The 27,375-nt window shown below is 44.1% G+C and overlaps 1 protein-coding gene across 1 annotated transcript in view; it reads right to left on the bottom strand.

The window, feature by feature from the left end:
- The window catches only part of MYO1E (myosin IE), a 212,991-nt gene that overhangs the window by 12,777 nt on the left and 172,839 nt on the right, over positions 1-27,375 (bottom strand). Inside the window, exons 20-26 of the mRNA XM_043471817.1 lie at positions 24,192-24,306; positions 23,816-23,985; positions 22,307-22,452; positions 13,190-13,336; positions 11,381-11,538; positions 8,968-9,060; positions 6,392-6,593 (exon numbers count right to left, since the gene is read on the bottom strand). Of these exons, the coding sequence (XP_043327752.1) occupies positions 6,392-6,593; positions 8,968-9,060; positions 11,381-11,538; positions 13,190-13,336; positions 22,307-22,452; positions 23,816-23,985; positions 24,192-24,306 (1,031 nt within the window). The remainder of the gene's footprint in view (positions 1-6,391; positions 6,594-8,967; positions 9,061-11,380; positions 11,539-13,189; positions 13,337-22,306; positions 22,453-23,815; positions 23,986-24,191; positions 24,307-27,375) is intronic.

Below are 27,375 nucleotides of genomic sequence, written 5' to 3'. Positions count from 1 at the left end.
TGCTGAGCCACCAGGGAAGCCCTGGCAAATACCATGCCATATTATGTAAGTGAATTGAGTATGCATGGATTTTTGTATCTGGTGTGTATGTGTGTGTGTGTGATAGAACTGATCCCTGATGGATACCAAGGGACGGTACACATTTACCACTTTACTGTGTTTATTCTTCATTAAAAAAGCCAACACATGAAGAAGCTCGGTTACAGCACCTTGCTTTTACGTCAGGTCTTTTTCTGAGTAGGGCGTTAGACATCTAATGCAGTCACATCATAACTCACGGCACAGAGTGTCCTGAGTCATCAGGCGCATCCCACCCAGCTGGCTTTGTGAAAACCTGCGCTGACAGAGAAGCCCTGTTTCAGCGCCTGGGGAGACCAAGCGGGGCTATGCCCTGAGACATCAGGGCGCTGACCGACCTATGAGCCCTTGCAGACAGCTGTCCAACCTCACAAGGGGCCGGAAGCCCACAAGAACACAAAACGCCAAGTGACATCAATGACGTAGAGACAGGGACTGTTCATTCACTTTCTTCATGGGATGCGAGTTGTTATGGTGACTGGCAACAAGGAGGTTTAACTAGAAAAAGACTGTACAATAGCATAGCACAAGAAGGAATTTTGGATTTTATTTCTGTTATTGAAACACAACTAGTATATGCTACAGTATAATTTCTTAGCTCTCTGTTCTGCTTTTGGTCTGAAACCGCAGAGAGCAGCATGGCTTTACATGTGTGATGGTCAGAGAAGGGGGAGTGAGAGAGGCTATCTCCCTGACTAGTCCCCTTGTCTTGGCTTCCCTAGGTTGCCCCATCACCCTCCCCCATTAAAGCCAGCAATTCCTGAAGCTTACCCCCTCCGTAGTCTAGAGCTCTATGCAGGCCAGAGGTTTGAGTTCTTGTGGATAAAGCCACTGGGAGGGGATACCCATTTTTCATTCTTGGCAGAATATTAATATTTCTCTGTAAGACCAAATCACATGAATAACAGTCATAAAATAAATACAAATAGGACTTCCCTGGTGGTCCAGTGGTTAAGAATCCACCTGCCAATGCAGGGGACACAGGTTCAATCCCTGGTCCAGGAAGATGCCGCATGTCTTGGGGCTTCTAAGCCTGTGTGCCACCACAGCTACCAAGTTCATGCACCCTAGAACCTGTGCTCTGCAACAAAACAAGCCACCGTAATGAGAAGCCAGTGCACCTCAGCTGGAGAGTACCCCCTGCTTACCGCAACCAGAGAAAGCCTGCATGCAGCAATGAAGACCCAGTGGAGCAAAAAAAAAAAAAAATACAAATAAACTTTCAAGTGGCATTGTGCTTTATAGTTCACAAAGCCCTTACTTGATCTTCACAAAATCTTGAGTGGGCTTTAAATTTCTATGATAACTGACTCTATGATCCAGGTGAGGACACCAAGGTGTGGGAAGATGAAGTGATACATGTGAGGTTGTCAGCTGGTAATCAGTGAGACAATCTGTGTGCCCAGCAGGTGGCACATAGAAGGTACATAGTTCAGTCAATATTCAATGAATAAATCAACAGAGGAAGGAACAAGTGACCCAGGACTCACACCCGGTCCTGGCAACTGTGAAACTGGGTGCCCTGCAAACGGCCAGGCCACATTCTGTGAACCTCCCTGCAGCCGCCAGACCTCTGGGGCACCCGGGTGTGCCTATGTCATTATGCCAGTGAGAGCTGGGATTAAGCTTTCAAATATCACGTCTTTGTTCTGCAGATGTGAGATTTATGTCCTGAAATTCCAAGAAGGAAAATAATGGCATTTTATTTCATTGGCTCTTTAAAATATGCTCTGTTCCAAAAGGTTGAATCTATAAACATTACTGGAAATGTGGGAATGGATGCCAGAAATTCCTAGGCTTCGTGTCTGCCTGGGCCAGGATATGGCTGCTGCTCCTGCAGATTATGGGTTAAGAAATATTGCTATTGGACACTTGTTGGAAATTTTAAGCCCCTTGAAAAATATGACTCCATTAGGAGAATCTTGTCAGGAGACACCCAGGCAGCATTTACATTTTTCGATCGATCTCTCTTTTGTGGCATGGCCAGAAGCCCAACCACTGAGCACTTTCAATATTTTTCTGTTTCTCCAACTTCCAGTTGGATTCATCTCTGGAGTATCATGAAATTTCCTGAAATGATCCTCCCCTGAAATGGACCACAGGATTAAAAAGGCCAACAGAAAAAAAAAAAAAAAGAAAATTTCCAGTCTGGGTTTTAATGCTTCAGTAATGAACTGGAGGTGGATTAGGTACATCTCAGTTACAGGAGGGAAAATATAGGGCACATTTGATTGGTAAATCAAGTGTTCCTATGGAGTCAGAGCAGAGCCTGGTGAATGAAATGTTTGTATGATTCTTGTGTTACCTGTCCTCTTTTCCTGAGAATCAGGACAGATCTTGAACCTGAATCAGACTGCTGAAAAGGTACGCTAAGGGACTATAAGATTATAATTCCTTCTGTGTCTTAGTTTTCTTGGATAATGATTATGACAACGACAACAGCAAGCATGGCATGGCAAGGATAAAGAATCCACTTGGGGCGGTAACTTCATGCAGGCTTCATGCTCTCTCCAAAAGCAAATACCAAAAAACCCAACTGACTGAACCCAAAGCAAACTGACAAAGGCTTTCCTGAATTAACTTGAGGTGCTAATTACACCATTTGATTTTATCCACATTACGTGATCCAAAAGAAATGACTGCCTATATTAAATATGTCTATATAGAAAAGCACATTGGGGATTCCCCGGTGGTCCAGTGACTCCATTCTGTTAATGCAGGGGGCCCAGGTTTGATCCCTGTCAGGGAACTATATTCTACAAGCTGCAATGAAGACTTGAGGATCCCTCTTGCCACAAGCAAGACCCAGTGCAACCAAATAAATAAAATTTTAAAGTGCATTGCGGGTGGGGGAGGGGAAAGGAGAGATGAACCTAAGAGTTGAAAGTCCAAGAAGACCTAGAGGTAACCTCCCTTTTATAGGCTGGTAAATCCAAGGGCATCATTTGGGGCAGTGATGTAAACAGGAATGTCTTTGTGGAAGGAACCAGCTAGGGAACCCACAGTTCCCTGTTTGCTCAACCACCTCCCATGGGAAACACAACTCATGTTTTCTTGGCAATGAAGAACTGTTAAATGTAGGTAATCACAAGGGCCCTGAAATGCTTGTCTAAGGTCTTTGGCCACATTAGAAATTATTTTAGCTTGGACTTGATGTGTTTTAGAAAATAAATACTAAGCAAAAGCTCAGCTGTTTGAACAGGGTATGACTTCTTAAGGAAGAATCTGCATCACTGAAGATTTAAGTGTACAGAGAGGAGGCTGGCTGAGATGTTATAGCTATAGGATTCATTGTGCCTCATGTGAGTTTTATACACAAGTTTTATACAGAGGAAAATCTCACTGTCTAGTAGACAGGAGTGAAGGTTCCCTCCTTCCAGCCTCACAGCCACTGCCAAAATAGCATCACGTATGTCTGATCTTTAAGCTTAAAGGTGGCAAAGGTGTGATAAGACTTACATAGGGAACAGCACAGCTGCGGGCTGGAAGGGAGCAGCCTCGGTTAAGACACAATGTTCCTAAATTGCCTGCATTTTGGCTGACAGATGCTCCTAGCTGGCTGGTGTGCAAGTCTGTAACTTGCAAAGCAGCCTGGAAAGATGGTTTTGCTTGCCAAAACCAAAGCAAGTAGGAAGCTAGCAGACAGAGATTTGGTGCATTTTGCTGACTGGTTTTAATCCCCTGCCTACTTTGGGAACTCAAACTGGGCCCAGGAAGGCTTGTTTGATTATTTTAGTTTCATCTGTCTGAGTAGTGTAGGTCTTGGATTATGGACTAAGGATCCTGTTGCTGCAACAGCACCCCTCAATTCACCTCTACACAGAAGCTTCACCGTCTTTATCAAAATGATTTGATAAAAGTGGTTTTCAAAATGTGGTCCCTGGATCAGCAGCATCACCAACTCAAAACTTGTTAGAAATATAAATTCTTGGGCCCCATCCCAGTCCTACTGAATCAGAAACGCTAGAAGTGGGCCAGTAAGTTCTCCAGGTGATTCTGGAGCACATTAAAGTGTGAGAACCACCTCTTCAGACCAAGCCAATCAGGCAAACTATGACCATGAGAACTGGTGGGACAGAGCTACATATGCAGGAGTGGTGGGAGCAGGCAGAGAGATGCAATGGAACGTGGCGGCCACTCTCCTGATGGCCATTTGTATAAAACCGAGGTGCTGGGACTTCCCTGGTGGTCCAGTGGCTAAGACCCCAAGCTACCAATGTAGGGGACCTGGGTTTGATCCCTGCTCAGGGAACCAGGTCCCACATGACACAACTAAGGCCCTGCATGCCATAATTAAGAGCCAGCACAGCTAAATAAATAAATAAATATTTAAAGCCAAAGTGCTTTCCTCTCTGAAGCCCAAATGAGGGAAGACTTGCCAGGGGAAAAGGAACGTGAGGAGAGAACCTGGTGAGATTTGGGAAAGTTCCTAAGAGTCTGTGGCCTTTGGTAAGGCCTCAAGGGAATGGGTGGCTCCCCGCCCAAAGGAAGGAGCTGTCGCTTCTCACCCAGCACGGCTCTAGTTTGTACACGAGTCTCCTGATCACATTCAAAAGCTCTTTATTATTCTACAGACACGGAGAGACTAGGTAATGGAGGTGGGCAAGAGGGAGGGAAGAGTGGGCTGCAGCAGCCCCGCTAAGGGGTTCAGCAGAGAGAACTATTCCACCACTGAGAATCATGTCAGAGATTCTTGCCAAGAGTTCACATCAACGGATGAACAGATAAAGAAGCTGTGGTACATATATACAGTGGAATGCTACTCAGCCATAAAAAGAACACGTTTGAGTTGTAATGAGGTGGATGAACCCAGAGCTTGTTATAGAGAGTGAAGTTAAGTCAGAAAGAGAAAAACAAACATTGGTTATTAATGCATATACATATGGGATCCAGAAAAATGGTACCGATGAACCTATTTGCAGGGCAGGAATAGAGATGCAGATGTGGAAAAGAGAAAACTTGCGGACATAGCAGGGGAAGGAGAGAGTGGGACGGATTGGGAGAGTAGGACTGACCTACATACGCTACCATGTGGGAAACAGACAGCTAGTGGGAAGCTGCCGTATAGAACAGGGAGCAGAGCCTGGTGCTCCGTGGTGACCTGGAGGGGTGGGATGGGGGTGAGGGGATAGAGGCTCAAGGGGGAGGAGATATATGTATACACATGGCTGATTCACGTTGTTGTCCGGCAGAAACCAACACAACACTGTAAAGCAATTATCCTCCAATTAAAAAAAAATTTAAAAAGTCACTAGTTCGGCCACCATGAGCCAAAAATTGCTTCATCGCCACCATCACCGTCACCACCATCTTCATCATCAAGCTACAGCTGACCAAGCAGCCAGCTACGTGCCTGGAACCGCAGTAGATGTTTTATTTAAATCCTCTCTAGGCCTCCCAGCAACCCTGCAAGTTTCGTAGTATTACACCAGTGTACAGATAAGCAAAATGCAGCCCGGAGAAGGTAAGAAGCAGGTCCAATATTAGTTAACAGGGGCTGAGACAGGATTCTCACCCTTCTCTGGCATATGACACAGTCAGTCTACAATACTCCTGTCTGTGGTTTCCATCTGCCCTATGACTAAATACTTCCAGGGACAAGGTGCTCCTTACATCCTAGGGCAGTTCATCTTTAGGCTACTGGAATGCTTTTTTGTTTATCAGTGCCAAAATCTACTTCCTGGCAGAGTTCACTCCCTTGTCTTGAAGCCGGCCCTAGTTACACGCCAGGTGACTCCACAGGACACAGCCAACTCCTTTTTCCCCACTGATAACTCTATCTGCACAGAGTCCCATGAATCTTTACTTCTTTCAACTAAAAAGCTGGTTTCTTTCCTCCCCTCTTCTGTTCTAGAAAGGTAGACAGGCTCTTATTTTAAATCCTTGACAGTCTGTATTCATAAACAAACATGTATACCTCATAGAATGCTGGGATGGTATACCTTATGTTTCTAATGACTCTTTGAGCCATTGTGTTTATGCACCTTTAGCAGAGACATAAATCAACACCCCCATTATTCCTCAACCATCCCAGAGAGCAAAACAGGTCACAGAGTGATTCAACCTCAGGGTGGAAGGGAACCCCTTTTCTAGTGTTTCCAGGATAAGGCCTTTGACATCAACTTGGCTGTACTTTTCGAGATGCCAACCCAGAGCCTCACAGCCCTGGGGCTGGAAGAGGCTGGGTGACCACATGTGGGTGCAAAACTGAGCTTCAGAATCGCACACAGATGACGCCCCGAGTTCCTGAACCCTGGTGTGACTGATGGAGATGGAGGTCACAAGGGTCACTCACAGGAGGTGGCTCTCTTACCCGGCAGCACCCTGGTCTGGGACCTTGAGGAAATCCAAGCTCTCCAGCGCCTGTGACACTCGGTCCGAGCCGATGGACTGCTGCTGTGGCAAAGGCGGGCGTGCCATGGATGTGTACAGGCTCTTCTGATTTGACCTCTGGTTTCCAGCAGCATGGGAATATGGCACAAACTGGTTTTTAATGACTCCATTCTGATGCAATCCTAGAAAGAGGAAAAGAGGAGATAACAAAGCTGAAAATTTCTGATGCTTTGCTAAAAGGCTCTTCAAACTTTTCCCCTCTATTAGCCAAGAGCGAGTTACTTAGCTTTGCCAGGCCTCAGTTTCCTCATCCGAGGGCATAACTGCTAATATCATACATTGTGAAGAATAGACCCAAGACATCGTAAACTGCCTGGCAAATGTGTGGAACATAGCAGACACTCATGTGTGTTTGTTGAACCTGACATTAGAACTACCAGATGTTCAGGGTTTCAAAGCCAACAGTCAAAGAAAGGTAAGCTTCTGACTACTTGGAAGGCACATTTTTGGGTCTAAGAAAAATGATGAGGTTATGATTCAAAAGGGCTGGCAGGCAGCTGTTTAAACAGCTGGACATCCATTTTCAAGGAGTCAGTCCCGGGTGTACTCTGTGAGAGCCAGTCATGGGAGATGGAGAGAGGAGTCCACCACAGGGGAAATGTGCCCACTGGTTGGATTAATCTGAACAGAGCAAGCTCTCCTAGTCAAACAACTGTTCCTAGTCAAGATCACATTATCCGGTAAGTAATGGATTACAGTGCTGGGCTCCGAGCCGCACACCTTGCCCGAAAGGGGAACTGTTGTTCTATGTTATATATGCAGAAGCCCTTATCTCTTCTCTCACTGACAGGTTTGGGCAAGAATGAAGGGGAACAAGGCTCCCCAAGGCACACACCGGCAAACCCACCACAAAACCTCTTCCATCCAAATTGAGAGAACAACTCTTTGGTACCAGTGGGATAACACTTAGTTTACAAAGGGGACTTGAGGTTCAGGTTTGCCTGCCTCTGATAGCTACATGACCTTGAGCAAGACACTTGATCTTTCAGAATGTCAACTTCTTCATTAAAGAAACGAGGAGCCAAAAAAAAAAAAAAAGAAACGAGGAGCTTGGTGAGACCCCACTTGCTGCCCAAGTTGCCAAGGACAGCCAAGGGACATTCAGAGTGGGACATATTCAGTAATTTTTATTATATCTTACAAAAGTATATTTTGTGATGGGTTAAAAATTAAAGGAAAAAAAAACACACAAAAAAACTAAACCAAAGCTAAAATAAACCCCTAGCCCTTGATCCTTCACCACAGAAAGTGTAAGTACTGACATAAGGGACTTGGGTCTAATTGCCTCATTTTATTGATGAAGCAACTGTCATGTACAGAGGTTGGGAGCTGTGCTCAAGGTCAGGTAGTTGGTCTGAGGCGACTTTGGCCAGTGTAGTTGAGGCAAGTGAACTTTCCAGGTGGTCTGGCCAAGATTTTGCACGGCGGCTGGCGCATAAGAAGTAACACAATACTACACTGGTTCTCTTAGGTTCTTTTGTGCTTGGATTTTCTTCAAGAATAAAGGCAGAGAGGAGGAAAGACAGCTGGGCCAGGCAGGATGGGGATTCCAAGAGAGATGAGAATTGGCTTCTCACTGATAGGCACCATTGCCCATACTTTAGCATGCAACTATGAGATTTCAGGGCAGGAGACAAAAGAAATGCTTCTTACTGCTTATTTTGGATACTGCTACAAATAGATTGCCTTGTTTGGCATGATCTGAGTCAAGCGTGGTCCAAAGATGACCCTTTTAAGACCTACAACCCTAAACTTATTAACGTCAAACATTCTGGAGGCAGTTTCTTATTAACTGAATTGTGAGTGATGGAAAAACACTTGTGAATTTGGAGAGTACTCTTCCAATACTAAACAGATTTTTCAGGGCAAAACTTCTTACATTTATTTGGGTTTGGATTTTGACTTGCATGCTATATGTTTATCAGTTAAACAATGAGAAAAACGTAACATAAGATCTAAAAATTTTTTGGTATCAATTTTGCAATTCTTTCAGATGTTACTTTATTTTTTGGAGCCAATCTCCTAGCTCCTATCTGACTAAGAATAAAGACTTTCTATTTCTTAATTCAGCTGTTAACTAGATGCAAAAGCATTGTCAGCGTTTGGCTGGAGCTGGGTAGTGATGGTGGGGTCATATCTGCAAATTCCAATTTCCATTAAGGCAGCATCCTACATCTTAAAAACTGATGACATTCTGGTTGCCATGGGCAGCAACCTCTTCTTCCTCTTACTGATGTAGGAAGCCCTTCCTAAGGAAGTAATACTTCCAGGTAATGAAATGCAAATCGCTAACTCAGCTATAGTGTGGTCTCACTGGTTCATACACAAGTCCCATGAATTTTAGGGCCACAGGTAGGGCCATCGTGTTGGGAGGAGGACATCTGGCACTGAAACGGCTCACGGCTGGCTACTATGTTGGCATCTGTTGGCTAATGTGCTTCTTCCTCGATGCATTTTACACATCTGGGTCTCGCCTACGGCGCATGCTAGGCTCACCTGGGGGCAGAGGGGCAGCTCTCATCGGGTAGTTGGCATTGTGAGTCCTGCTGGAGTAATCTCTGCTTTGAATCGTATTCCTTCGGGTAGGACCTGAAATAGACGAGCAAGATAAAAGTTCAGATCAGTGCTACTGGCTGGTTTTTATGGCTCCTGATGGGTTTTTGCTGGTGGAAAACTTTTGAGAAGTTTGGAAGGCAGGTCTCCATGGGATCTGCAGGAGACTGGTTGCAGGGTAAACAGGCTATGTGAGGGGCATGTTGTCCTGGCAGCTACTGGATGGGAGGGGCCAGAGGACACGTTGGCAGAATGAGAGATTTGAAATGTCAGAGACAATGGCTTTACAAAGAATTATTAATAAGCATACAAAGGGGCTTCTATTGTTGTTGACTTTGCGAAGAGACAGATGGGTCAAATGAATGTTCGCACTCATGTTCCGACCACAGAGCACAGAAGCTGAGGCCGTGTTAGCCGCATACCACGGTCCCTGGAGTAGATGCCGCAGCTCCCCCACCTCTGCTGTTGTCCAGGGCGGTCCTCACCAGAGTTTGTGTTCTCTAGTCTTTGAAGGAAACACAGAGATGCTGAAGGGGAGAAGCAGACTGGTACCCTTGACACAGATGTGCAAGCATCAGAAAACGAGCAGTGCTAAATGGAGCCCCGTGGGGCCAGAATGAGGCCTGGGGAGGCAGGGCGACTGGGGGCCAGGCGAGACCTCTGCAGAGACTATGTGTTGGAAAGGACAACAGTCAACAAGGTCTCGAGTGGGACATGAAGGAGTGTACAATTAAGCCAGCTGGAACAGGGGTGCAGAGGAAATTCCTAGTAAAGAGAAGAGCAGGAAATGGTCAGGCATGAACAGCGCAGAGCAGAGGAGCTGGGTATCAGGTCCTGGGGTGAGGGGAGGAGGCCAGGTGTGGGTGTCCCCCGCCTGCCCCCCCATCCCACGGAGACGTGATAAAACACCGTATTAGACAATGTCTCACTTCGAGGCCCACTGAGCAGGGCTCTGACTCATCCTGCTGGTTATCCATAGCTCTCCTTGGCCTGGCTCTGTGCCCGGGGGTCTGAGCCAGTGGACTGCTAGGCTTCTGCACTCTAGTTGGGGTTGGCCGTTTGGGAAGCACTGGCAGGAGACCGGGGTGCCAGAGGGGACAGGAGTTGGGGTACTTTTTTTTCCCCTTCAAATTTAAGTATTTAGTTTACATTATTGTGTTAGTTTCTGACGTATAGCAAAGTGATTCTGAGACATGTTCTTTTTTAGATTTCTGGGGTCTCCTCTACCTACATCCTTAGGATAATAGTAGCATCTTGGTTTTCTCTGCCTGAGCCCCAACCCTGTTCCCTTCATCCTGCCCACATCTCTGTAAAGAGTCCTTTTGTGTAAAAGTATCTTCAAAAATCCCACCTAAATGTGCTGTCTTCTGCAAGTACTAACTGATACTCAGACATACACCATTTACTGAGTGGCTACTTTTCTGTACTGTATTAGTGAGTTACATGAGTACATGCCAGTATGCACCTGGTAGACAGAAGCCATAAAGACCTATTTTATACTTGGCATACTCTTCATTGATCATACATGTGGACTATATTCTGTAAAGATATATACATTATATGAATACATGGCATCTATGATTACCTATAATGTCCATCCTAAATATAATTTATAAATATCACTTACAGAAAAAGTATAGAATAAGAATCTATAGGCCAGGGACTTCCCTGGTGGTCCAGTGGCTAAGACTCTGTGCTCCCAATGCAGGTGGCCTAGGTTGGATCCCTGGTCAGGGAACGAGGTCCCACATGCTGCAACTAAGACCTGGTGCAGCCAAATAAATAAATAAATATTAAAAAAAAAAAAAAAAAGGATCATAGGCCCAGTAAAAGGAGTCAAACTACAGAGTGTGACTTAGTGCATGTGTGTCTCCTAATGAAACAATTTAAAGTGAAGGAGGGAGATATTAAACGTGATGCTCTGCAACAGAGTGAACCCTTGTAAGGAGTTGGTAAGTGTGGTCAGTTTCTTTAACACTGACACAAAGGATGAAGTTTGTATTGTTGACATGACTGGACTGGAAAGGGCTAGGAAATATAAAGCCAACAAATAGATTTGTTTTAAACATAATTAACACTGTAATGCCAGGAATACTACTCATAACTACTAGATCATTCAGAAAAGTTTAACCTGCCCATTTGCCTTGATGTTGGTTTAGTCTGAAATGTTTCAATCAGAAGAAAACCCCAGCCACAGGAAGCAGTCAGTGTACTAGTTCTTTGGCCTGCAGGTCTGTGCAGTGTTAAGAGCATTTGGTGGGAAAGGAGTTTAGCTTGGAGAGAGGGTGAGTAGGAGCCAGGCAGGGAGCCCAGCAGCCCAGCAGCGGCCCCACCCGTGGGGCCCATGCACACTTACGGGAGTTTCTGGGCAGCCCGGGTCCGATGCTGACCTGCAGCACTTTGTTGCTGGGCTTGAGGATGGCCAGGTCGCCAAAGCCTTGGTGGAACTGTACTTGCCGGGAGCCCCCTGCACTCCAGGGACCCCAGTTCTCCTTTTTCAACTTGATTTCAAGCCTGTGACAAGCGTATATGTTGGAATTAACAAAGGAAGGGAGAGAAGCAGGGAGAAAGTGGTGTTCACAGACCCCAGCCTGGAGTTGTGTTGTAAAAACAAGACAAGACTGGATCATGGGAACCAGTCTGGGGCCCAGTGGACGGGCACGGCGCGGGCTGAGCCACCAACCAGAGGCAGAGCATTTGGGGGCCCAGTCCCTGGGGGATAATAGCTGGTAAGGGAGGTGCCCCAGGATCGGAGCACTGTCCAGTGGAGACAGGTGGGGACAGAAGGAGAGGCTGCCCTCCAGGCCACACCTGCTGTGCTGCATCACCGTGTCCTCTCTGATTGCCCAGGTCTCTGTGTGAGGAGGACTGAGAGAAGCCAGACAGAGAGCTCATGTCTCCTCTGCACAGAATGCAGCTAGTATTTTTAAGTTTATTTTTTTATTTTTTATTTTTTTAACTTTTTTTTGGTGTGTATTGGGGTATAGCTGATTGACAATGTTGTGATAGCTTCAGGTGGATGACAAAGGGACTCAGCCATACATATACATGTATCCATTCTTCCCCAGACTCCCCTCCCATCTAGGCTGAGAATGTGGCTACTATTTAATTAAGTTCTATTCCTCCACCTTCACCCCCATCCCAGGGAGGAAAAGACACTAGCAACCAATACCCAAATAAAAGGGAAGTTTACTCACAAATGCAAAACTCCCCAGCCAGTTTTTTTTTATTTCCTATGTTGCCCATATGCCTACATAATGCAATTCCATATTCTGCTTTTTTAACCTTGTATTTTTATTTTGTAAGACAGAAAAATCATAATTGCCAGTAGCTGCCTATTCTTTTTAGCAGGTTGGGCTTATACATATTCTTACTTTTTTTGAGTTACTCCCTTATCACCAATTCTCAGACAAAAACAACTGCCCCTGGTGTCATGGCCAAATTGTTGTTTGAAAATGCTGTAATGACTTCATTCTACTTCTAGTGTCTATTTCACTTCAACCACAGCAGGATGAGTTATGCTAAGTTCCCCAACTCCTGGAATGAAGGCTTTACTTTGGCCCCTTGCTTGTGAGTAGGAAGAGTGGAGGGTATCCTCGTTTTATGGATGGGGAAATTGAACAAGATCAAAAAGTCAAATAAATCACTTGGCAAACATGAGACTAGAAATCCAATAGTCTGCCAGTGTCTGGTACATGAGAAGATGTTATTAAAGTGAATGAAGGTGAGCCCAGACATAAGACACTGGCCGTCCACAGCCCCCAATCTCCAAATGCCCCACTAGCAGGTTGTATCATGCACTCATCTTGGGGACTTAAGCCCCAATCACTTTCTTCTGCTTCAGCCTTACACTACTTCTACCAGCTCTGCGAAATAAAATATTCCTGCATTGGTAAGATATAAAAATCTGCCTTTCTTGGCCTCACGTTGGTGACCTTTGGCCAAGGGATAAAATATACCATTCAATGAAGTCATCTCACAGAAATGCAAAAGTAACCTTTCCAAAGTCCATGGCAATCACCCTGACTGTCCTCTGCAGGCCCTATGAGTCCACAGGAGAAGCCAAGGCCCCAGAGCTCCTTAGAGCCACCCAAGCCAGTCAGACCCCACCCCTACTCTGCAGTGGACCCCGGCAGTGAGATCAAAGCCTCAGATCCCAACTTACGTGTTGCTAAACTTCAGAGGTAGTTGCTTCTGGGTTTTTTCCTCGTAACGCTTTGCTAAGAGGCTCAAGAACTCAGTTTTGAAGACAGATTCAAGCAAACTGTCATATTCTTGCTCATGAAGAATAAAAAGGTCATCCTGCATAGTACTGCAAAGAGATTGTAAAGACTCAATGAAAGTTACAGTTTTGTTGATTCCATGATTTTTTTTTTTACTCTTTTTTTTTTTTAAACATTTATTTTTATTCATTTGGCTGCACAGAGTCTTAGTTGTGGCATGTGGGATCTAGTTCCCTGACCAGGGATCGAACCCAGCCCCCCTGTATCAGGAGCGCAGAGTCTTAGCCACTGGACCACCAGGGAATTCCCTTACTCTTTTTTTAATCCTGTAAGATAGCACTAAATTTCCACCATCTTTCTCTGCTACTGAAAATCTTTAAAACAAAACACAACAACAATGAAGTACAAAAATAAAATCCCTAAGATCTACTTTTAAAAGAGGTTTACAGTCCACCAACAGCATAATCAAAATATTCTCTCACATGACTTTTAAAATCAGGAAATTAAGGACAATTTAGTCTGTATTTTAAAAAATCCATTTTTAAATTCAACTTCTATGTTCTTAAAATCATAAAAATCCAGAATGTTATGAATGTGGCAAAAAAGGGACAATTCCCCCTAAGTCCCAAGTCAGCAGAATTTAGGATATGGTTGCAGCTACTGTAATACATCCTAACTTGAAGAACCGTAAGCTCCATTATCAAAAGAGAAGCCACAGTCCTAGGCTTCATAGACACGAGTCGGGAGCCTTCAGATATTCGGTGCTCTGCTTATACTGCCTGCCAGATGCACAAACACATCAAACTGCAGAGAAATGAGAGACAGGTGTACATACAGCAAGCATAATCCCCACCTTCAGGGTGGGTCAGGAAAAGGACATGCCTTTGTGGGAGCTCCTTGTTTGGACAGGGTAGGGCTGTTGGGGAAATTCATACCCACAGTGGATGTTAGGAGCTGCAGGAAGAATGGAAGAGAGAGCCTGAGGGGCTAAGCCAGTTCGGGGAATATGCTTAGTGCTAAGGGGACTGATTATAGTTCCTCTCCAGGCCCAGCCAGAGTTTGTGGAAATCAGAACACATATACACTTGAGAACTTGTCTTCCTTACTTGCTAGATGTATTGCTCAATTGCTCAGCTGAAAGAGGCCGCCACCCCAAAGGCTTCATTATATACAACCCTACCATTACCTCCTAGCAACACTGTCATACATCTAAGACAACCCTCCTAAGAATGACGTCTCATTAGGGACAATAAGTGTTTTTCCAGGTACTAAAAACAAAGTAAGTGAATTCACTTCAGTAAGCTGACCACAGAGATTAAATTTTAACCTCTCCAAATGCAGGAAATACCAATGACATGGTTCTATCAGTAACACAGGAGCTGTTCCTATGTCTTGCACAACCCAGGACCAGGGCATCAGTAGGATTATTGTGCTGTGACATGACCAGACAGTGAGGCAAGTACAGAGGACTGGGGTAAAAAGAATCTCTGAGAGTGGGGAGCCTTCATCCATGGAGTCTGATCCAACGAAACAGCAACTGGGCTTGTCTGGTGGCTCTGACGGTGAAGAATCTGGCTGCAATGTGGGAGACCTGGATTTGATCCCTGGGTTGGGAAGATTCCCTGGAGGAGGGCATGGCAACCTACTACAGTATTCTTGCCTGGAGAATTCCCATGGACAGAGGAGTCTGGCGGGTGACAGTCCATGGGGTTGCAAAGAGTCGGACACAACTGACTGACTAAGCACACAAAATAGCAACTCCTGTGGTCTCTCTGTTCAGTCATAGGAATATGACAAGCTGAGGACGGGCAGTCCATGGGACCAGAAGTCTTCCTGGAGCAGAGAGAGCCTTTGCGGATGATCCTGGGCTTGTTAGGAACCTTCTCTCTCTGTTCCAAGGCAGGGAGCGAATGACTTGTACCTGATCAAGCTACAGCTACAGCTCCTCACTCTAAAACCTCAGCCCCTCAGTCTTTCTACAGGAGCTTTTAGTCCACAGGAGAAAAAATGTATAAGGTAGGACCACAACACAGTTGGATTGCAAAGGCAGAGTATGACAGCATACATAACTTCAGGGGCGGAATGGAGTAGACTAGCAGCAAGATACCATCACCAGGGAAGGAGCCTGGCCCTTCACATCCTGTTTACTGCAAACCAGTAGACCAAACAGCTCTCCCTGGATGTGAAGTCAGAACACTTTACAGGCATGTTGGGGCAGATAATGGCCGTTTGGATGGAGCATGTGGTCATTACTACTACCTCAACAGTGTTTCCAAATATCCCTATGTCACAACCACGCTATCTGCACACTCTTGTAACAGTTGGGATGCAGGTGTTGTTGTGATTGAAGACCCTCACAACCAGCGGTTTTTAAAGAACCTAGTGTTTTTATCTCTGGCACTCAGGAGCATAAGAAAAAGCAATCAAGGCCAACATGACAGTTCTACAGCGCCTGGGAGCCAGGCGTCTACTCCTTATAGGTATGATCAGAAAGTCATAGAGTCATTTCTGCTTCCAGCTCATTGGCTAGCATATGTCACATGGTCACACCTAGCTGAAGGAAACCTGGGAAATGTAGTCTTTGGTTGGGCTGTCAGCTATTATCATGGAGAGGAGAGAATGGGTATTACAGGACAGCTTACAGTTTCCACTCTTCTTCCTTGTTCACAAACTTACCCAACTTTGGAACTGGAATCTTTTCTGAGAACAGTATACCTCAGAAGGTGTGGCCACAACACTCCTATCATCTTCCTGTTTCTAGGTAGATGAAAACTCTGGAATTGTTTTAACTACTTCAACGTCAGCAATTCTAACTCCAAAAGGCACTTGTGTAAAAAGCTGCTCAAAACAACTCTCCCAAGTCATTTGGAATTAATGAAATAAAGTCCCAGCATCCTAACACAGGGCTAAGACCACCTCTGTGTCAGGAAGGAGAGTATACAGAGGGGGAAGAGGTGAACAAGAGGCACCACTCTGGTGTATGGGGTGGAGTGAAACTCCTGTTTCAGCTGCTGGATTCATGTCTGGGCATGTCCATTTGCCTGGCTGGCCTTTAGGCGGGACAGCAATTATTCAACTGGATTATTAAAGGAGTCCAACACAAGAAACCTTGAGTGGTTTAATGTGTGCAGACTATTAGGAGTTTCATGATCATGAAGAAATAAAGCCAGCAGGCCAAAACATCAAGGTCAATTATCAGCATGAGTCTGGAAATGAGAAGAGACTGTTTGGACATTAGGACTTCAACCATCAAATTCAAGAGCTCCTCCCTTTGGTGACTGGAGTCAAAAAGTCAGGAAATTCTCTTCACCCAGGCCAGAGCTTCAGCTCATTCCCCTTGCCTCAGCCCAGGTCCCTAGGTCTGAAAACAAAGCTTTTACACCTTGTTTTTTTTTCCCTAAAAAAATCAGACTTATTTTTGGACTTCACCTCCGTCGTCTTCATATGCTCAAGCTGCAATTCCTTACAGATGTTTGACGTAGGAGCCTATGTTGAAAGAAGCTTAACTAGCCCCTGGTTTGGCTTCTGATTGGCTCTTTATCCTCTGTTTTTGTGGCTTATTGTTGTACTGCTGACCACACTAGAAATGCTTGGTTTACTCCCTTAACCAAGATCTTCTTCATAAAAATGTTAGTTACAAAACCCTGGGTAAAGTTTTAAAGGAGTTTTTTTTTTTTTTTTCTTTTTTAAGCTGAAAAGGCAATTTCAGCTAGGATGGCCCCTGCTTTTATTTAAAGTCTCAAAAAGAAATGTTTCCTGCTTATGAAATAGATGCTCCTTTAAAAAAGAATTATATTTCTTTATTTTGGCTGTGCTGGGTCTTTGCTGCAGTACTCAGGCTTTCTCTAGTTGCAGTGTGCAGGGCCTTCTCTTGTTGTGGCAAACGGGCTTATTTGCATGTGGGATCTTAGTTCCCTGACCAGGGATCAAACCAGAGTTGCTTGCCTTACAAGGCAGATTTTTAACCCTGGACTACCAGGGAAGTCCCCAATGCTCCTTTCAGTAAACTGAGAACTACAAAGGTAGTTAAAATTAAAAGCAGAAGGAAACAAACCTTACCCAGAACTCTACCACCCACAGATACCCGTAGCACCAGTCTGGGAGCCTACCTAATTTCTCTGAGAAAGTGCAGGTACACGTCGTGTCAGGCCTCCCGGGAAGAGATTCACCCAGCCACATGGGGAAAGGCCCACTCCCACCTTTTGTGTCCCAGGAACATCCTGGAAACCAGTCTCTCCACACTTGTAAGCTGTGTGCCCATGTTTACACAGGGCATGGCTCCTCCTTCCAGAATGGGGTGGAACGCCTTGAGGCAGGGACTATGTCTCACCCACTGCAAATCCAGAGTTGAACACAACGCTGGTGGTCAGTCCAAAAATGCAGAAAACTTCCAGGTTCCCAGAGCTCAAAATCCACAGCAAGTCAAGATTTCAGGAAAGCATCAGGTCAGCGGAGAAGGGCCCTAGTGAAGTAGGCTGTTCTTATTGCCAGAGGGTTAGGGCAATTAGGCAACAAACCATTTTTAGGCAAGAAAGTCATGCCCAGGAGGGCTGGGGCCTCTGTCTAAAGCCCACTCCTTCTAGTCTGACTTTCCTAGTATGTACAAGGAAAATCTACTGACCCAGGCAGGCAGCCCCAAGGCTTTTGATCTTAGGCCTTGGGGGGTCAGCAACAGGAAACAGAAGGACTACTAGAAGCTTCATCAGAGAGAGCTCCATATAGGAGATTTTATGTTTCAAACCTCATCAGCTACAATAGGAAGGCAAAGAATACAGGCCATTGTACCTTCTGACCACTCTTCCAGGAAATTGAGTTTTTCAAATAAGAGCAAGATGAGGTCAGTTCCTTGATGGCTCAGTGGATAAAGAATCCACCTGCAATGCAGGAGACACAGGAGACCTGGGTTTGATCCCTGGGTTGGGCAGAGCCCCTGAAAGAGGGCATGGCAACCCACTCCAGTATTCTTGCCTGAAGAATCCCATGGACTGAGGAGCCTGGTGGGCTATAGTCCAAAGGGTTGCAGAGTCAGATACAACTAAGTGACTAAGCACACACACACAGGTCAGTTCGGTATTTGGACAAGAAGCAGCTCTTGAAGGAGCCTTCAGAAACGATGCTTGGCCTTCTATCAGCAGTCCCCCCAAAGGCTTGGAAATATGATGCCCTAAAGACATCAGACATCAGGAGTGCTGTCACCTCTTGATATTCTCACCATGTCTCCACGAAGGCAGAAATGTAGGTTGTCAGTGTTCAGTCTTTTATTTAGATAAGGAGTTTTCCTTTCCCTGTGAGTGACTGTTGTCATCACAGCTCTCTGAGCTATTGGGCCTAATCTATTTTTTTCCTTATAAGTTAAAAAAAGTTTTTAAAAAATTTCAATTATAATTCAACTAGATATATTTCAGTATACTTAAAAAGGGTAGAGACTTCTAAAAATATGATGTCTATTAAAGTATTAGGAAACACTTTTTATTATGGAAAATTTCAAGTATATCAAAAAGTAGAGTAGCGGAATGAACCACCACATGTCAGGAGGTTTCAACAATGATCAATCCACAGTCAAATTCATCTGCAGTCTCATTCCCCCCACTTCCACACACTGGCTAGGTTATTTTATAGCAGGGTATAATCATATTATTTTATCATTAAACATTTCAGTGTCTATCTCTAAAAGATAAAGCCTTCTTAAATAAAAATAACCACAATATCATTATCACACCTAAAGGAATAAACAATAAATCCTTCATATAAAATATCTGCCACGTTCCCTGGTGGCTCTGACAGTAAAGAAGTCGCCTGCAATGCAGGAAAACTGAGTTCAATTCCTGAGTCGGGAAGATCCTCTGGAAAAGGGAATGACAACCCACTCCAGTATTTTTGCCTGCAGAATTCCATGGGACAGAGGAGCCTGGCAGGCTACAATCCATGGTCACAAAGAGTTGGACACAACTGAGCGACTAACACTCATAACACACTTGTAAAATACTTCGTTATTTTACATTTCCCCAAATTGTCCTCTATGTTTTCTTGTATGGTTGGTTGGTTTGAATAGGCAGCTATGAGCCAATTTGGCCTCCCCAGTAGTTATAAGAGTTAGGGACGGGCTGAAAGATCAGGTTTGTAGGACACTTTGATAGTCTGAATTAGAAGAAGCCATCAGGTGATCATTCTAGCTAACAGTCAAGAAGTAAGTCCCATAAAGTCTTCAAAACACACATTATGACTCTCTTCCCAAAGTGCAAGACAATTGTTCAAATTTTTCTCTATACTAACACTGAAATATATTGAGAATGCACGTGTACACATATCCACACAGATACGTTCTCCTGGTACCACAATCGATTTCTTTTCTGTGTTTGATTCTGCACACTCTATCTGATTGCACTTCTAACTTGGTTTAGATTACTAGCCTATCCCTATGGCTGAAAGAAATGAGGCAATGGTTATTAATCCTGGCAAACTGGGGCTCAGTGACTGTAATACACAGAGATAACACCTTTAAATGACTTGGGCTCTTTTTCCCTCCTAGAGTCAGAATAAATTTCAGGCTAAGTACCTCATTTTATTACATCCTCCAACAAGGAAAGGCCACAAGGACGCAAACATCCAGACCATGAATACTAAAAAGAAAGTGGAAAAAGAATCTGATCTTACTGTGAGACACAGTATCCCCAGAGGCTGTGAAAAAAGGAAAAGACAGAGGGGAAAAAACTTGAGTGTGAATATCCCACACCTTGATAAGCCTCAGAGACTTGATCAACAAGGCAATGAGTGTCAAAGTGCTAGATACACATGTAGATATACAATGATTAAGCGCTGCTTAAGGCCTCTGAGGGCTGCAGACACACCTAGACAGTAGTAACAGTAAGAACAACACTCATTCTCAGAGTAGTGAGCAGTTGTGCCCCAGAGCTGTGACTCCTGGGCTTTCAACTGTCAAGTGTGCCCAGCAAGTTTTAGCTCACTCAACTTAGCCCGGGTATAGCTTGTTCCCATGCAAGGTAAAAAAAGAAGCTTCCACTTGGATTCCTTGGACCAGCAAGGGCAGTCTCAGGGCCCAGTAACCAGGAGAGTGTGGTTGGCAGGTCATGGCCTGGTCAGCGAGCTGAATGATCAGAAAGACCTTTGGGAAACTGGACAGTTTCTAGTCTGTGAAATCCATGGCACTGAGAACCACCTGAGGTGCGCTCCAAAGAGCTGCTGCTGAACACATCTGCTTACCAGTTCTACCACATCTTGAACTGAAATGTTTTAAACACTTAACGTCACTGCCCTGCCTGGCTCTTTATCAGGAAAATTGGGAACAGACAAAATCAGAAACCACAGTGACATAGGCAAGAACAGACACAACTTAAAATCTGCTTTGGATGATTGCACCAGAGCCAGGGTTTTCTAGCCTGGTAAATCAGTTTCCTGTGTGCACAAAAACCCTGCTTTTTGTCTAAGAGCAGCGATTTTGTCTTGTGTGTGGAGTAAGAGTGGAGAAGAGTCCTAATTCCAAGAAGACACATCCACAGGTAACCAGAACATCTCTAATATTTTAATACAATGGCAGCCCGATGCTTGCCCTGGCAGAGGCTAAGGCATCCCCAGAAGGGCCCCAGGACATGACTCAAGGAGGAAGCCTCAAAGGGGCCTTTCTTCCTCTTTTCTTTGCTTTCTGTGGCCTGATGATTTCCTCTCATCACAGGGAACTTAGTCTAGGAGATATTAGCTGGGAGGATTTGGGGAAGTCTCAGCATATGCAGGTCCTTGCCATTTTGTCCTTTATTGTGCCCATCTTTGAGTGAAATGTTCCCTTGGTATCTCCAATTTTCTTAGAGACCTCTAGTCTTTCCCATTCTATTGTTTTCCGCTATTTCTTTGCACTGTTCCCTTAAGAAGGCTTTCTTATCTCTTTGCTATTCTCTGAAACTCTGCATTCAGTTGGGTGTATCTTTCCCTTTGTCCTTTGCCTTTTGTTTCTGTTCTTTTCTCAGCTATTTGTAAGGCCTCCTCAGACAACCAGTCAGCCTTTTTGCAATAAAGGAAAGAAATGGTATGGACCTAATAGAAGCAGAAGAGATCAAGAAAAGGTGGCAAGAATACACAGAAGAACTCTACAAAAAAGTTCTTAATGACCCAGATAACCATGATGGTATGGACATCCTGGAGTGTAAAGTCAAGTGGGCCTTAAGAAGATTACTACAAACAAAGCTAGTGAAAGTGATGGAATTCCAGCTGAGCTATTTCAAATCTTAAAAGATGATGCTGTCTAAGTGCTGCACTCATTATGCCAGAAAATTTGGAAAACTCAGCAGTGGCCACGGGGCTGCAAAAGGTCCTGTGGTCACAGGACCGGAAAAGGTCCTTCATTCCAATTCCAAAGAAAGGCAATGCCAAAGGATGTTCAAATTATCGTACAATTGCACTCATTTCATAAACCTGAGTGCTGACGAGAAGAGCAAGGGTACCTACCTGTGAACCTGAAGTTGAAGGAAGCATCTGGCAATGACTCCAGGGTTACAGATTATGGAGACCAATTTGTATTCCCCCTCACCCCCGGGGGAATGAACAGGCAGAGGAGCCTCAAGGAGTCCAAAGATATTTCCTATCTAGGACAATCCAAGGTCACAGCAATTAAAAAGCAGCATTGATGACCTAGTGGCCACCTCTGCTCAGACTTTTCCTGGTGGAATGGGTTAGGTCTTCATCAGGGGCAAGGTGGGCTTGGGGGCAGGACTCAAGAATGGTGACCCCCCACTTCAATAACAGCAATTATACCCTGTTTGTTTCACAGACTACATTTTTTTCCCCTCAGATTTTATGGGAGCAAAGGATCTGAGTATCCTTTGACTAGAGGAGCAGATCAGAAGGTAACTTTTTCTTGTGATTGCAGTACTCCCCGAGACTCAAGAAGATCAGCTCTTCTTAGGGAAGAAGAGAAAACTGGGTTCTCTTCATCATCACTTTTACAACTGGGGAGCCCGACGGGGCCTCCCTCCAGGCTGTGTTTGGAATAGCAGATGGCAGTGTCATGCAGAGGTGGGGCTCCCCTGCCCCCACCCTTGGCCACTCACCTGAGGGACACAGACAAGATCCTCTCCATCTCGATCCTCCGCTTCAGCACTTCCTTCACCAGGCCTTTGTCTGGACCCTGTTTGACCTTTTCTCGTCCAATCAAGTATAAGCATTTTGGAGTCAGAAGCAAGTCTCGCTTTACGCTCTGTAAGGACAGGAGTTTTAGAAAAGTGTCAGCGTGGCAGTAGTCCACACACAGGGCACTGGTGAGCAGATGGAAGGAAGCTGCTTTAGGCAGTGAACTTCCACTACGATCAGATGGTGAACATGTTGCTTATGCTTGTTAGGCTGACATACACAAAACTGCTGCTACTTGACGCTCTTTAACTTATAAAAATGGTAGACTCATATGGATCCACCTAAGGGATCAGGGCAAGCCAGCACACAGGATGGCCCCACCAGTGATCTGCTCCAGGATGTTTCTCATACAGGGATCCCTCAAAGGACTCTGCATATGTAATTTTTGTGAGTCCATTACATTTTTACTTTTTAAAAGTGATACATTTTCATTTCAATGGTAATCCTTAAAAATCTAATATAAATGTACTGTGTTATATCCAAACAATACTGAGACTTAACATTCATGTTTGTATTCAAACCTGCCACCAGAGCAGCTGGCACCATATTCAGTTTGTAAGGAGTGATTCGGTTTTGGCAAAACAGCATTATCCTTCTTGTGAAATTAATATCGTTCGTTCTTCATTTTTTTCCCTGACCAAAAACCAAACGAGAAATAACTCACATAAAAAGCTCTTAATGGCCCATAATCTATTATGGCTTCAGATTTCACTATTAGGGTCAAAATTTTAGTAGGCAAAAGAAAAAAGACAATGTCTAAAGAAAGAGGTTAAAAAAAAACCCAGCTGTCCTCCAGTGGTTCTGTCAAAGCCCCGCGGCCCCGCGTAGTCATTTGCCCAGGGAAAATGGATAAGAACACTTCACTTTATATTCTCAATCTTTTGATCCAATGAGTCTACTCCTAACAATTTACTCTAAAAGCATAAGCAGACAAATGCACAAAGCCATGTGAAAGAATGCTCTTGAGTATCCTTTTATTTATGATGGTAAAAAAAAAAAAATGTCATGAGAAGAGATTAATAAGAGACTGGCTCAAAATAATAGTGAAGCAACTGTTGAATGGGATACTATGCAGCTAAACAAAACAATTTATACTGACATATCTATTAATACAGAAAATTCTCCCTGGTGTATTTTAGGAAAAAACCAACACAGAACACAAACCAGCATGTAAGGTAGATTTCAGTTTTGTAAAACTAAATATACAAATGTATGTCTGCATAAAAACATTCTAAAGGATGCACACAAAATGTTAACAGTGATTGTTTCTGGGTATAGGTGGCTATTTTTCTCTTGGCTTATCTGCATTTTCCACATTTATCTACAATGGACATGTTCTGTTTTGGTAATCCCAAAAGCAAAATGATGAGCTATTTTTAGAACTAAGGAATCCGTTTGGTGACTCCCAGGGCTGGGCAGTCAGCACGTACCTTGAACCTCCTGTCGTACTTGGTCACTGTGTCTGCAAAATCGATCTTCTCCCTCTTGCCCACAAACTGCTGGAGTTCTGGGTGCTCCTCCATCCCAATGTAGTCCCCGATGAAGTTCCTGTTAATACTGTTTCTCCGTCTCTCCTTCTTGTTCAACAGAAGGTTGGAGGCTGCAGTTCCCAAAAGGATAGAGAAGGGAGAAGGATCAGTCCCCTACAAAGCGGAAAATGCTCCATGTGCAAAGACACAGAGACTCTAAATGAATGCAAGGCTGCAACGCACAGTATGTGCAAAGTACAATGAACCTGTAACTTCATCTAAGCTCAAAAATATTCTTGAGATTTGGTAAATGAATGCAATAAAATGACTATAATACCCTCTTCTCTCATTTGGACATATTTCTTCCGGGCCACGAATTTCCTCCATGATTTCTGTATCACTCGAGCATACCCATCGTACTTTCGCTCCCTCATTTCTTCTAGAAGAAAGAGCTGTGAATAGGGAGAAGACAAGTGTGAGTCAGTTCACAGCACCTGAACACTGGATATTCCAAGGACACTCAGTTTAGTCAAGGACACAATGGGAAGCAGCTTCTCAGACTCATAAACAAAGGTGAAAAAAATGTGTTGCTTATGGTCACTATAACTTTTATATATAAATATACAGAGACAAGATATTTATACATACTTTAAAAGTTTGTTTAAAAATGAGTTCATTTTTGGTTGCCCTGGGTCTTCGTCACTGCATGCAGGCTGTCTCTAGCTGTGTTGAGCGGGGCTACTCTGGTGCTGCACGCGCTTCTCTTGTTGTGGAGCATGGGCTCCAGGCACGCAGGGTCAGTGGATGTGGCACATGGGCTTAGTTGCTCCACAGCATGTGGAATCTTCCTGGACCAGGGATCAAACCCACATCGCCTGCACTGGCAATGGATTCTCATCCACTGTACCATCACAGAAGTCCTTATATATATTCTTTTATTAAAAAATAGTGGAAAATAGTTGGATCTGAGTATATTTAGTTGGACCTTAATGATGGTGTCTGCCAAACCCTGTTCCTAACCTCTCTAAGAATCAAATGAGTGATTCAACACATACCTATTTATTTCCCACCTTGATCCAAAGAGGATATTAAGTGGCTAGATCAAATGAGCTCATGGAGGCAGCTTTAGTGTTGCATACAGCCTCTTACTAGAATTTTCCAGCTTTTGCAGAAAGCGCATGCTGCTGTGGAAAGAGGGCTGCCCAACTTTTGGTTCCATGAAAGTACAGACTTCTTGCCTCACAGAAATCTATAGTGAGTCATTGGGCAGAGGATAATAACCAGTGATTGGAGCTGGACTTATGATGTGTTAATAAGGACTTGGATTCACCAAAAGGGGCTGGCACTCAAGTCATCTTAATGATGAGTACTGTTGTACGCCACTCACCAAAGCTCTAGAGTAACGAAGATGACAGCAAACAGCTGTAATAAACTGAGTGCCCTCAGTGGGTCAGGAATCATTCCAGATGCTTCACACACATTACTTCATTCAACCACTCAACAACTACATATACCACTTATTTGCATTATCTCCAACTAACAGAGGAGAACATCAGTACTAAGATTGGGTGGAGCTGGAAAGTGAACCAAGGTCTTTCAGGTTCTGCCAGGCTCCTCCTCACTTGGACATAGAATCTGCATCTAATCAACTCGTAAAATGGTGGGAAACTCTTATTCACCTAGGAAGTAGTTTACATGACTCTCTAGGAATAAAAAAACAGACCAATAAAAACCCAAAGTAATGATGATGGATGTCATTGTAAAAACAGTCCAGAACTAAACAAGCAAATTTGGTTTGAAGACAGCTGGGCTTGATTTGTTGTCTTGGTTTATCTGGGTTTGTACCCTGGAGCCAGTGATCTCTCCTCCTAACATTCAACTTCTTCTCACAGCTCCACCTCAAACTCAACATATCAAGAGAGGGGCACTTCATTTCGCAGCCGTCAGTGCCATATACAATAAACAAAGGTGCATATTTCAAGAACAAAAGATTTTTTTCAACAACTGGACAGAATGTTTAAAAATCTGAGCCCAGCAGTTGCCTGGAAGATTATCCATTGGTGTTTTCTTATCTTCTGTGTTGGGTTTCTGAGTAAGTCTTATTTTCTTCTTTCCCAGAACTATTTTGAAAGCGTCATAGAAAATATACTTGTGACTCAGAAAGGATGAAGAATCAACCAATTCCCAACTTCCTATAGACTAATTCAAAGATGAGCTGGTTTTTAGGTTCTTTCCAAAAGCCATAGGGGTTAGAAATCAGGGAGATTCAAGAAGAAAGAGAGAGGGAGAAGAAGAGAGAAAAGCAAAAAGCATGGACACATGTAACAAAACCAAACCAAACTCTCTGATACCTGATGTCTAATGTGGGTTCTTAAAGCAAATGGGTTATTTTGTAAATTCAGCACATTTAGTATAAAAGTTAAAGCAAAATCACAGGCTAGATTTTTAAAAACCTTTTTTTTTTGGCCATGCCTTTCTTATGGCATGTGGGATCTTAGTTCCCCAACCAGGGATGGAACCCATGCCCCCCGCAGTGGAAGTGTGGGGTCTTAACCAACGGACCGTCAGGGAAGTCCCTAAAAAACAATTTTTGTAAAACTGTTTGCAATGTCAGGGCTACATATGGATGGATGAGTAATGCGGGGAGGGGAGAGAGTAGTAATGATGGGTGTGTGTGTGAAAAAATGGGGGAGAGGAAGAGTCAAGTGAAGGTAAAAAAGCAACTGGGAAGAAAACACGGAAAAGAAAGACCAAAAATAAATCTTGATTTGAAAGTAAAATCTCAAAGCTCAACTGAATCAGGAAAAAAAAAGCATGAAAAACATTGAGGCTGTTTCTGTGAAAATTCAGCATGTCGAAAAAGTAAAAACAGAGGAGTGGGTATAAAACAGAAGAGTTCTCCATTGTACCGATAAATCACTCCATCCTGTTTTAGAAAGAACAGGAACTGTTCTGTGGGTTGCTTAATGGTGTATGACACAACATTTTCATTTTATATTTGGAAATGAAATTGCTGTGAAGCTCCAAATAACTCAAAGTGGAAAATGCTACCACAAACTTTTCATATGGGTTCTATTGATGTGTGCCACTTACTTATTTAACAGCCTTTAAAGTCATTCAGTTACAACCATTAGCATTTCTGGTCTCAGGCTGATCCTGGGAGGCAGGCAGAACAGCAGTGATGGGGCCCCTTCTAGTGGAGAAAACGCATGGCAGGACCAGAATTTGCCTAGAGGTCAAGGGTTTCCATTATGACCAACACTGCAGGTTCTCTTGGTGATATGGTGACTACTTTTGCCAAATTCACCACCAACTCTTTTTTTTTTTTTTGGCTACACCACATGGCATGCAGGATCTTAGTTCCCCAACCAGGGATCAGAACTGTACCCCACTGCAGTGGAAGCAAAGAGCCCTAATGACTGAACCACCAGGGAAGTCTGTCTCCATAGACTCTTGAAAATAGTCTTGTGATTATTACAGGAACCTCAAGAAATGGTGATACCCACCCCCGGTTAGTTCCA

This window comes from Cervus canadensis, chromosome 6 (genome assembly GCF_019320065.1).
Source record: "Cervus canadensis isolate Bull #8, Minnesota chromosome 6, ASM1932006v1, whole genome shotgun sequence".
Lineage (NCBI taxonomy): Eukaryota > Metazoa > Chordata > Mammalia > Artiodactyla > Cervidae > Cervus > Cervus canadensis.
This window is presented reverse-complemented; position numbering and strand designations above follow the sequence as displayed.